Raw genomic sequence first — 13119 nt, 5'->3', positions numbered from 1 at the left:
GGGAAGGAGTTACAGGCTTCAGTAACCAGAACAAGCTGGCTTCAGCATATATCTCAAGATTGTACTCCCAGCTTTTGTTCAAAAGAGTACTATATCTGGGTGAAAAGGACGTATACGCACAGCAGCTGCACTAAGAAGCAGCAGGAGAAAAGCTGAAATTTTTTCCAGAGAAAGTCAAGCCACTTGCCAATTTTGCACTTTAGTTTGAAAGTTTACATTGAAATTTATGAACTAGGGAAAGCAAAGAAAGATGTAAAAGAATTTAGAAGTGCTTCAATAAGAAAAAAAAAGTCAAAATTATGCTCTAAGTTATTTTATTAATTTTACATTTTAAAAAATAAAATTAGCCAATGTTGGCACAGCTTCCACTACACAGCAAAAGAAACTCTTTTTTTTTTATTATTTTTAAATAAGTTTTGGGACAGGAAAAACAATCCTGGGACAACACTACATGCCAGTCTCTTGGAACCAGAGTAGATAGTTCTTTTTTTCCCTGAATATGCATTCAATTCAAACCTCAAAATATATTAGACCAATAAAGTTACTTTACTGAATTAATGTGCAGCAAAAAAAGCAAATCAAAGAAAATATGTAAACAATTTATGTCTGGAAATAAGAAGTTTGTTTTGTGATGATTCACCACTTTTTTTTCTCTAATTCAACTTTCTAACATTTTTCCATCAAGCTCTTTAAGGGGTAAATTCCACATGGAGTAATACATGGACTCTTGTGATCACTAAGTGCAACATTAGCAACTTCTTGTCAGTTGGCGTCTTGTTCTGTAATGGGAGAGACTGATGAAGGGCTCCCCAGAAGTCTAACACAAAGTAACTTTTGTCACCATCTTCTATCCCCAAATTAATTGCACTTGTTCCTTCAGCTGAAGTAACTGGATTCTTAAACAGATGTTTGGTTATCTGATTGCATTTTGGTTGGATTATGGAAGTCCTGGCACCACTGTCATTCTTTAATCTAAAAATAAAAGCAAATGAAAGAAAAACTGGTGAAAAATGAAGTACTAATTGTAAAATGATCACCTCTTTTTAACATGGTACTGTTAAACATGGGAAAAATAACTTCTTTTGCTCTGAAATTCTCTAGAACAAGTTTACAAGGACTAAAACAGTTAATATCTAAACAACAGTTTAGTCCCCAGTTCCACAAATACCAGACATCATAGATCTAAGTATCACCCTACTCACTTCAAAATACAAGTTAGTAATAATTACAAGTTCAAATTAGTAAGGGGGGGGGGGGGGGGGGGGAGGGTGAGAGAGAGAAAGAAGCCCTCATTCTGGATCCTACTTAAAACCAGATACCATTAAAGCATCATAAAGCAGAGAGCCTCTGGCAGACCAGAGAGAAGCCCAAAATTTTCAAGCTCTAATTGCACATTTTGACATCAAGCGACTTAGCTTTAAGTGTCAGTACCAGAACTTGGTTAATGTGACTAAATTTCTCTCCCTCAGGTCTAGAATTAGAATTTAAATCATAATTTTAAGATCATAGCAATATTTTTTTCACGTGACAGATAAAGGGACATTTTTATTTTTTGCTCCTAATTCAAGGAGCAAACTTCCTTGTAAACTTCCCCACAACTTCCTCCCACTTACACGATTGGAAAAAGACTAATGTATACTAAAACTGTGAAGAGCTATTTTTAGCTACTGAGAGGGGAAAAAACATACAAGATTCAAAAGTTAGAAATAGATAATTTTGTTTTTTATTAATAAATCGAACATAACTATGGCAAGTTTTCCTTATACCTTTCTGAAGCCTGGCCTCTTTTTCAGCAAAATAAATTCACTTTTTAAAAGTTAAAGGGTGTAAAATCAACTTTGTTGTAGTCATAAAAAAATAAACGCTAAATGAAGTCAACACTATTCCTTTAGAGTACAGAAATTCCACTATAACAATGACATACCTCTGTGACAACTCCTGCAGCAATAGTTGAACCACTGTAGCGTAACATAAACCTCCCAAGCTCTTTAAAATCTTTATACAACTCTAGAGCAACAGGCCTTTGAGTCTGTAGTTCTATTAAAGCATTCTGGCCTTTGGTCAGGAACCTGAAGGTAAATATGGAGACAGCTATTAGAAACATATGCATGTATAAATGAAAACAAGAATAGTGAGTAAATGGAAAAAAATAAACTTGTAATGCCAAAAGTATAATGATTGAACTTGATTTCAAGTGTAACCCACGGAACCAGACTGAAAACTCATTCACCTGGAGCACACCTATTAAAAAGGTATCTGATTTTAATTTTAAAGCTTCCAAAGAGGGTCATCCACTGCAACATTTAGAAAATTATTTAGGATGTAATTATCCCATTAGCACCTGATTTTTACATCTAGGAGAAATCAGTCTTGTTTTAAACCCAAATCTTAACACTGAAGATCCAATTCATTATTCTGTGGAAGTCATGACTTTTCTTCCCATTACTTTTCAGTAACAGTCTGAGCCATGCTATTTCTGGAAAATTATTATTCTGATAATGTTGTATATATCAAATAATACCTCTATCCAAATACAGCTTTAAATAACAAGAGCAACGTTCCCATAGTTTAACTTGTATGGGAAGATTCTCTGTTTTACTCTGACTGTGTAGAAGAATTTACTTTAGAAAGTAACCCACATCCAGAATTGCAACAAGGTTCCCACACTGTTTCAGGAAGAAAAGAGATAATTTTATGTCATTTTATTTCTCAGGTGCTCAGCACTCATTAAGTGGGAATAAAGTTTTTCACTTTGAAAAGCACTCTGAAATCTAAACATGAACCAGCTATAACAATGAAAGTATATTTTTATGTCCTTATAAACATATTACTGCTTCTTAATAGAACCTTCTTGCTACCAATATTTTAACTAAAAATCAGCCCATTTCTTGTGTAATCATTAACTATTTAAAACACTTACTTAGGCTTTTTCTTTGTCACTTCACCAGTGCTTTTGTGCAGGACACTCAATAATCTTCTAATAGTAGCAGGCTCACTTACGGTTTGATAGTGTAAAAGCACCTAAAAATATTTTTTCAATTATTAAATATTATAAAATAATCAGAAATCCTAGGTGTTAATACTTGAAAATATCAAGTTTCTTTAAGAGCGATCTTTAAAACAAATTCTTATAGAAATCCTCTCACAGGAAGAGTTACTGTATTCAGGAACTTACAAAAGTAATTTACTACACTTTGTGTTCTCTGCCAATATGACAAAAAGGTCACGTATTAGTTCATCATAACTACATTTTTCATTCTTCAGTGTTTTGCTTGTGTCATGTCATTGCAGTTGCGTAGCATGAACTGATTCCCCACCCCCTTACCCCCAAGGTATCTTATAATCAAATGCATCATTATAGTCCTACAGGGTACGTGCTTTCAAAAGAACAGACTAGCCTGACTGTGGTAGAACAACACGTTCTCTGAAATGCTTAGGTAGGGATCAGAAGTCAGTAAGAATGTGCATAAGCAACCCTAAAGCACCGTACATCCTCTTCAAATTGCAGGAAAAATGAGATTCTGCTTGAGGGAGGGAAGTACATCTGGACAATAAATGACTCTGTATTAGGGGGGTGTGGGAAAGAACGCAGAGAGGAAAAGCCCTGAGCAACCTGCAATGAAAGTAAGAATTTTCAAAGAGACTTACAGGGAATCCTTTAGTGATTGGAACCTCAATATTAAAAATGAGAATCCGAGCTCTGAATCGAGTGCAAACTTTAATGGGCTCCTTGGGATCACAAAATACACAGCCAACACTACGAGAAATGAGAACAAAATTTGACATCTTGATTTAGAAATATTAATTGCTTCACTGGAAAGAAAAACAAAGCAAAGACAACATTTTAACAGTAGCTTGAAAAAAAATAATCAGGAACACTGTATTAAGAACTGTCACCTAATTAATTTCTATACAATGTCTATGCTGTTTTGTGGGCATGCATGAAGAGGTCTGTCTAGTTCAATGAACAATTACATCCATTGCTAATCAGTTTCTAAAAATGTCACCGTTTCCTGTGTGTAGGTACTTTGAAGAATTAGACTTTCATTCAGAGACTAATTGTTCCAGATCAACAGCATGAAATACCTCCAGGTGCTTAAAACTGCAGTGCTGCTGCCTGTAATTTAACCATTTTGTGAATAAATGAACATCATGATCTGGACTCTCAAAATTTAAGCTCTCTCAGCAGCACTCACTTCCAAAGAGCTTTACTTCTAATAAATTGAGTCACAAGAAGGCTGATGCCTTCGAGCACAGGAAGGCTCATTAAGGTAGACTAGACACAGCTTTCCAAGAGCAGCAAATTTTAACCATCTAAAATGAAAGAAAAAATTAATCCCACACAGATAGTGAGTTGCATGATTAAACCTACATATCAGATGTAATCTATTTGCATCAAAATCAAGAGGACTTAAATTTGTACCTCTTCTTGACAAATCTATTACATCTCCAGAAGAGAAATGACATCAAAGAATTGAATCAAGCCTTTTTTTCCATTTACCAAAGAGAATCACTCACCATTGTGAAATAGAAATACAGAAAAACCCTACTTATTTTCTTTAAAAACAGAGTACAAATTTGCAAACTATCAAGACAAAGTGATTTCCAAACAGAAGCTTGAAAGTTTCATGTTTGAAGTCCAACAGGAATGTAAAAAAAACTGTACAAGTTATGGATCCAATTATCTAGCCTCAATAACAATTGTCACTTACCTAAAAGTTTAAGGCTTAGCGCAAAACCTACAGACTGAAATAGACACAAAATTATTTGCTGTGTCTCATTAAATATGTCAGGGGAAAAAAAAAAAAAAGGTCAACTGAAAGAAAAAGCATCTCAATGTGTTGAACAAAGTTTAGCACCAACTTGTCTTGTGAAGTTTTGCCTATTGGTATGCAATGGCAATTGTTTGGATGTGTTTTTTAGAATGATTTATGATTTCATAAGCTCTTCAAAAATCTTTTCTTTCATTTACTAATAAGGCTTTATTTAATTCAGCACTTCAGATACCCAAGGAGACAGCTTAAGGAAAAAGGCTCTGAAGGCTGCCAGTGTCAGCACGACATACAACAGCTAACAGTATTCTTCTGAGGTTGCCGTTGTACATATAGCAGATGTTTCCAACGTTTGTACATGCAAGCCAGGTGATATGTATCACTTCGGTTTTAAATATCCTGGTAGCCACATCATTCTTCAAGTAAACCGCTGATTGTTAAGTGTAATAGTTATAAAGCTTTTCATTAAAAACAAACCGTTACTTAGACTGAAACTCCGTTTTGCTCACTTGATTTTGATGATATCCATGCCGGTCAAAGTGAGACTAACGTGATCTCCTGCTGCAGCCCAATCAACTGGTTCATCATGCAGTGTGATTCCTGGAAATGAGTAAGAACAGAACCTCACAGTGAAGTACCTAGGTTCTGGGCTACAAACAAACAGCTCTGTTTGGGCCATTTGTGCTTCATCAACCATTACTCATCAATTTTCAGTATGAATGGGTTGAGAGTAAAAGCTTATTAACTGAGAACACTGAGGAAGCATTTTTTCTTCCTTGGTGAGGACTCACTATTCTCTCACCCCACCCTGCACAATAACATGGCTTTATTTAAGCCAGAAGAGGGGACCTGGCACTTGTCACAGAGCGCAGATGACGCAGTCCTGAAAATGCCGTAGTACTAATATCTCCGTGCCTGCCCCACCCTTCCTTTGAGGCACATGCACACCCTAGACCGCATCTTTCATATACTTTAATGGTACTATGTCAACTTTCATTTACCTTAAGTGGGTTTGCTGACTCTTTCATAAAAAAGCGTAACAGATGCCTTTCGTTCACGACATCGCATCTATTAGAAAGCATCATTGAAAGTCATTTTATTCTGACTTCTATGTATTTTAAACATTTTAAAAGATACCCTGGCTGGTAGGTGAGGATAAAACTAATTATTCCCGATTAAACATTCTGAGGTTTTTGGTAGACACTAAGATTGATATTTCTCAGCAAAAAACACTTCAGAATTACTGCATACATTTTATAGACTCTAGTTCTATTTCACTACAGATTGTATTTATTTATTTGCAAATGTTTCCAAAAACACTTGTCAAAGCCATGCCAGAAAGCATCATTCAACTACAAGCATGTTAAGTACTGCTTTTTAAACAGCGTTGATAATTATTTCACACGTATGTGTCATTCTCACAGAATGATAAACGAAGTACAGTTTCTTGAAAATGAAAAACTGAGATTCTAATGTGCACACTACATTAATATATTACAATAAATTAAATTCTCTCTTCTTTACAATAAATATAAATAATACATGCTTAATGAACTAACACTCCTTATCTTCACCCATATTTTAGCCATATGAGAGGGCGGAACACAAGAAAACCATAGACTTGTACCATTGGGGATTCTCAAACCAAATATGATCCCCCCCAAAATTTTTTCATGCCACTTCCCCCATTCCCAAAACTGTTGGGTGACTATAGCAGTGCAACACCTATTCTTATACACACTATGGTAACGTTCCTGTGCATTGCAAACAAGCATACAACAGTATAAACAGGCACACTGAAGAGCTGCTCAGATTAGCACTGAGCAAGCTGGTTCTGGAACAGAGCAGAATAGTGACAACAGCACACTGCTGAATTCAAGCAAATAGTTACCTATTCATTTATTATAAGGGCTTCATTTTTTACTCATTGATCCATGTAGAAAAATCGCAATTTTATCCTTCTGTTTGCATATAGAACAAAAACAGCTTTGCAGCACAAAGACAGAAAGCTAAAACAGGTGAACGCTCAATATCTTGACCTAGCTATTTCTCTTTTCAGAAATCAAGTGTATTAAAATTTAAATCCAATTTCCTTCTCTTTTGTTGTTGTTCAGGACAATTATATCCTGAAAGTTTGTATATTAATGAAAGGGTTAGTGACAAACCTCATAGAGCAAACAGCATAAAATTAATTCTTATGCTTTTTCACATCTAATTCATAAGATTCATTTCTAAAGGTTGTTCAGCATCTTCACACCTCCTAGCAGCAGTAACACTGCACAGCAAAGCTGAATATTAATGATTCCTGTACTGCATTTATTTATTTATTACAGATATTGCTGTAATTCAGAAGTTTTTAAAGTTTTCTCATAAAACAATGTCAAAATTATAAGACCATAACATCTGGAATATCTGTTATGGCAAAAAAAAGTAAAAAAAAAACATGCAAGATTTTGCATACTTTTCATAGACATATTTATACAGACACAGTCACATCTAAAGAAATTCGTTTTATGCTTTCACATTTTATGTTTGACAGTTAGTATCAGTTTGACAGTCTGTTACCATTTCGGTAACTGCTTCTAGCCCAGTATGACCTGAAAGTAAACATGCTTCTGAAGACTGTACCTTTTGCAGTGCAAGTTTCATTAGGAGGCATTGCCAGAAGTCGTTCTCCAACTTGAATATAGCCTGCTTCTATTTTTCCAGTCACACAAAATCCTGATCCTTGGTCTGCAATAAACACAGTAATAATTTGAAACAACTTCATAAAGTCAATTTCCCATCACAAGCTAGCCCTTGAGAAATGCATAGATAAGTTTTTAATATAACGAAGGTTTTTTTTTTTCCACTGTAGAGTTCAGTACTTGCAAGTTAGCCAGCTGTGCATCATAGTGAAAATGAAACATTAAATTCAAAACCTCTAGATCTTATGTTTTTGAGAACTAAGGGAGAAATATCCTTCGTTACACAGATGTAGGAACATGAAGAAATATTTTTTAGTTTTTCAATATTAGATTAAGCCCCTTAATTTCTAGGGATTTTGTTTAATTCAGGATTTCCTCACTATAATTCCAAATTGAAAAAAATACACCACTGTCATTAAAATTCCCATGCACACAGGTGCAATTTCCTATGTCATTTACTCTTTAACTGAGTCAGAATCCTACATGCTTTGTCTGCATGTTTCTTTTACTCCTAGAAAATAAAAAATAATAATAATCGTGTCCTATTTAACAGTAGTTGTATCTGTGGATGACTTATGCACTTCTAAGTAAAAGATCTGCGATTTATTTTTCTTCTCGAATGTCCACATACCTTACCAATATGTTCATTGATCAGCAATTAATCAGTTATTTTTAAGAGATGTCCTACACATCCACATTTATGCATACAAACCTTAAGAAATTCCCCATCCGTGTAGCGTGTTTGTGGGTGTGTTTAAAAAGAATCCTCTGCAGTGATTCTGCAGACATTTTCAGTATCGATGCAAAAAGCAAATACACCTTTTGTCAAATATTAGAAGCCAGTGATCAGCAAGCATCTTAGTTTTTTAGTGTGTCCTATTAATCTTGAGTCTCATACCACCAGCTCTTTCTTTTCCATTTACCACTATTACTGATTAACATTTCCATCTATCTAGCTGTAAAAATATTACCAGTTTGCCTGTGAGCTAATTTCCTCTATTCATTCCAGCAAACAAGATGAATGCAGTCAATTAGCAGATGACATAGGATGTCAAAAGAATAGAAAATTGGAGAAGTAGATAAAAAAGAATCCACAGATCATGGTACACGTGCCACCTCGATACGGTATACAAAAGAACCTGAAGCTGGCTCTGCAAGCATATGCAGGCAACCAGAATCACGGGTCCTGGTTCCCAACCATCCCTAGACACAATCAAGAGCTAATTTCTCTGTCACACCATCACCAGCTCAGGCTTGGTAAACTAATGTGTTGTTTGAAGCCTTGCCCTTGCACATGCTGATTGTTTCTTGCAGAGTGCCAGCTTCCCTCCCCTCCCCAGGAGATCAATGTGAGTACAAAATGCATAATGGGTGACAGAGTCAGGGCCTAAAAAAGGCCTGATTTCTACACACCATAGTATTTGGGTTCTGCCAGGATATATTTATTGTCCAGAATACTTGGCAATGCTTTCTAAAGTCATGTCAAGTCACATCGTAGACAGCACTATATAATGATGTAAGTGGGGATTCAAGGCAAATGAATTTACAGATACTTCTTGGGTCAAGAGATAACTTGCCTGGAGATAATATTAGGAGAGCTATGGAGGACAGCAGCCAAAACCAGGCCAAGTTAGATTGTGCCCGTGATAACCTTAATAAAGAAAAGAGTTTTCCAAACTATAAAGCAAACTCAGCACTCTCTTTTTTTTTTTTTACACACTTCTATGGACCACTTCTCCTGACTATGAATGCACACTGGAATAGAGCTGAGAACAACTGTTGCTTCATGTAGTGGCACCTTCCGCTGGTAGTAGCTTCCATGTAGTAGCTACTTCCTCTGGTAGCATCCAAGTTAAGTTTTGAGATCACATGCTAAGAAAAAAAAAAAAAAAAGTACCTAAAAGGCCACATTTAGTGATGTAAATTTATCTGTAAATTGAGTTTCTTTCCAAAGCCAATGTTTGTTTGCTTACTTAGCAGGAAAAAAAAAAAAAAAAAAAAAAGATTTTTCCAGAGAGCAGATTTAATCAAAATTGCTCATTTTGTGAAACTTAACTCAACACAGAAATGATTATTGCAACAAAAGAGTTGTGATATTATTTTGAAAGATCTCAATCAACAATCCCAACACACTTTCCCACAGCTCACAAATACAGTGACAGCTTTAATGACAAAATTAGCATAACACAACAGGGTAAATTCTTATATAATGTTTCACTATTTACCATTATGGATTCAGTATGCTAAGTAAGCTATCCCAGGGCATGCATAACATGTAGTATTTTCTCAAAGACCCCAATCAGAACATCATGGAAATGATTTTTCCATTTACAATCAGTATTTTGATCCAGTTTATTTGTACTTCCTCTATAAACACTTTATACATAAAGTCAAATTTCTTTTTAAAAATACTGATTTCTATAATATTATTTGATTAATTGTATTTACAACATTTCATATCATGCCTGTCTGTCATTTGGTTTGCAACATTTCTCAAGGTACCTGCAGAAAGCTTTGAACAAGATCAGTGCATTTAACTCAGAAAATATCAAGCCTACTATGAAAAACCTTAATTGGTTAATGCATTCTATTTTCTCCGGACAATGGACATAAAAATCGGTTATAGTTACTTACTAGTTGTCCATATTTATATCAGTGTTAGAGAACAGCTAACAGCCTTCAATTTTTTCCTTGGCTGGGTATAAAGTCTTATTAACAGCTATAAAAATGAACCTAAAAGTCAACCCTTTTTTTTTTTTTTTTTTTTTTAAATAATCTAGGACTAGAGGATAAAATACTGTTAGTTTTGCACCTGCAAAAAATCAGAGAAACATTAGTCTAGTTAAAAAGAAAGAGTTTCGGAAAGAAGAACTTCAAAATCTTGTACACAGAATCACCAACTTATTACATAGCCAATTAGGAAGTTTTTTGTTTTTTGTTTTTTTTTTTTTTATACACACAAATGTGTTTCTCCTACACTGTTACCACCTAAAATTCCAAAAAGAACAGTGCTTAAGAAATTACTATTCCTGTTCAAGTCTACTGGTAGCTGTAAAGCTCCTATTTAAGCCCTATTTTTATATCATTTTTCAACTTTCGTGTGTTAAATAACAATGACATGCTGAAAACATTAGAAAAACAACCAACCTTTAAAAACGTCAGCAACACACAACCTAAATGGTTTCTCTACTGATCTTTGTGGTGGCTTGAAAGAATCTGCAAAGAAATTGATAGTACTTTAAATACAGAAATTCTAAAAGGTCTTATCTCATAAGCATATCACTTAAGGATAAATCAATCATATTGCGTTACAAAAACTTATTCCCACATCTTCCCCAAAACATATATATTTTGGTACACACAAGACTAAGATGTATTTGTTTTTAAATTGTACTCACCAATTTGCTCTAACAAACACTTTCCTGTATACCATTTCGTAAGGTCACTTGACTGACTTCTTGTCACTAGATTTTCACCACCAAGACCACTCGTTGGAATATAAGCCACATCAGATTCCTAATTATGAAAATAAAACAGAATTTATTTACACATTGTTAACAGCATCTTCTAGAAAAAACAAAGGATGCATTTTTCAGTATTACATTTCTAAGATACTAAAAGAACAGTTGGCATATTTTCCACTTCCCCTGGAGAAGGCAGATTACTTGGTGAATACATTTCCTCTCTGTTCATCTCATTCCTCATCACAGTGCTCCAGCAAGGAGTTAAGAGATATTTTAAATATGATGACAGCAACATTAACAACTAGAAACTGAGGTTTGGGTAACAAACTCCAACTCTGTATCTGACAAGCATGCTTCAGTTTGAATTGCTATTTTACGCACAATGATTTCAGGTAGGCTGTCATCAATCCAAATGGTTTGAACTAAGGAAACATGAGAAGTAGAATTAAGAATGGCAAATGGACAAAGGTCTTGTTAGTTCTTAATCCACACCAAGACCTGCTCCAATATAAAACCATCTACTGCCATTCGTGTAATCCTGAACATTGAGTTAAACGATCTTTGGTCTGTCCTGCTTTGTAGAAAACAATCCCAATAGACTAAGCATGATGTGAATTATCCCAAAGATTCAACAGGCCGAACAAAAACGATGACAGAATAAGCAGTAAAGAATTGACTAACCTTATCCAAGGCTCAGCATGCACCCTACCAGTAAGAAAAGGAATCTGTTATACTACGTGCACATAGTAACAGCAGGAAAGTGATCCAAAATAACCCAACCATAACAACAGCTCATTCTACTCAAAGACCTCAAAGTTACATTACCTTAAAGCCAGCTTGTTTAAGAAATTGGCCAAGCTTACTGGTAATTTCCTGAAATCTTTCTTGCTGCCAATTGACCTAAAATAGAAAACAGTTTATGACAATAAAACTAGATTTCTAATGACAACAAACAACAGCTGCATGTCATCAAGTCTGTAGTACCAGTAGGTGTTCTCACACACAGGACCCAGTGATGTTGTAAATATGAGATTTCCAGGTGGGTTGACAGCTGAATAGGTAAAAGCATATGCATTAACAATTAATGACAGCAATCAACACACTAACTAACTTGCAAGCTCCTTAAGTTTGGTTTGTCCTTAAAGAGCTTTTTTTTGTTTGTTTTGTTTTAATATTTACACAAAACAGAACATTCAGATTTGACAATATCATATAGGACACAGTAACAATCTAAAATGCAACAAGTAATACTTAACACACTTCACAGGTTTAAATAACGTTCTTGGATTTGACCTGAATGACCTCCACAATGCCCTTGCAGGTATCAGTGGCTTAGTAGTTTATACCAAATTTTCACACCTATGAGAGGCAATCTCCCTACTCATTTTAGCACCTACACTACCCTTCTTGCATGCTTTGAAAATATAATCATGAATAGGAAGAAAAGTGTTGAAAACTCTGTACAAAAGAGACTAAGAGCTGAGAATCAAAGAAAGAAAAACAAAATATTATTAGTTTCACAATACTGATCCTTACACTTACGGTACACGAGCCTAGGTGAAAGTCCTGCAATTAAATTAAAAAATTAAATAAGTACCTGGTCCATTTTATTGACTGCAACAGCCAGCTGTGTCACTCCAAGAGAACGCACTAATAATCCATGTTCTCGAGTTTGTCCACCTGTCTCAAACCCAGCTTCAAACTCTCCTCTGCTGGCATCCACAACCAAAATAGCTACATCAGCCTAGATTAAATATATATATATAATAATAATAAAAACACACAATTAAAACTGTGTAACAGGTGGTAATAATTCAAGTAAACATATCAATCAGCAATACTCCACAGAGTGCACTTTACATGGAAGCAATACTGCTGTGCTTCATATGCAACTGAAATTGTTTAGTTCTATCCATCTCATGCCTACTTTGGTGAGGTATTCTGGCACTATGTCATCTAATGTCATACACCACTACTTTATATTAAACATAAGCCAATACTTGGTGTGGGGAACCTGTCTTCTTCAGAGTACCTTTTGTGCTGCACAGACCTCTGCTTAAAAAAAGCTGACGATACTCCAGAGGTTTAAGAACAGGTAGGAGCACAATGACCAGTTCTCATTGCTGGGTAAGCCCAAAACTCTGCCTGAGTCTGGACACACTCATACTGAGAAGCTGCAGAAGTAACAGATAAATC

At 35.1% G+C, this 13119-nt stretch overlaps 1 protein-coding gene across 2 annotated transcripts in view; it reads right to left on the bottom strand.

Annotated features, from left to right (window-relative positions):
- Window positions 1-297: 297 nt before the first annotated feature.
- The window catches only part of HBS1L (HBS1 like translational GTPase), a 60560-nt gene continuing 47738 nt past the window's right edge, over window positions 298-13119 (bottom strand). For both annotated transcript variants that reach the window (XM_027454489.3, XM_072035988.1), the window contains 10 exons: window positions 12521-12667; window positions 11749-11823; window positions 10858-10975; window positions 10607-10675; window positions 7401-7505; window positions 5282-5372; window positions 3649-3757; window positions 2921-3021; window positions 1925-2069; window positions 298-972 (listed from right to left, as the gene is read on the bottom strand). In XM_027454489.3, coding sequence (XP_027310290.3) covers window positions 961-972; window positions 1925-2069; window positions 2921-3021; window positions 3649-3757; window positions 5282-5372; window positions 7401-7505; window positions 10607-10675; window positions 10858-10975; window positions 11749-11823; window positions 12521-12667 — 972 coding nt within the window. In that variant the 3' untranslated portion in view covers window positions 298-960. The remainder of the gene's footprint in view (window positions 973-1924; window positions 2070-2920; window positions 3022-3648; window positions 3758-5281; window positions 5373-7400; window positions 7506-10606; window positions 10676-10857; window positions 10976-11748; window positions 11824-12520; window positions 12668-13119) is intronic.

Source organism: Anas platyrhynchos, chromosome 3 (assembly GCF_047663525.1).
Source record: "Anas platyrhynchos isolate ZD024472 breed Pekin duck chromosome 3, IASCAAS_PekinDuck_T2T, whole genome shotgun sequence".
Lineage (NCBI taxonomy): Eukaryota > Metazoa > Chordata > Aves > Anseriformes > Anatidae > Anas > Anas platyrhynchos.
The sequence above is the reverse complement of the archived record's forward strand: the minus strand, read 5'-3'. Positions and strand labels throughout refer to the sequence as shown.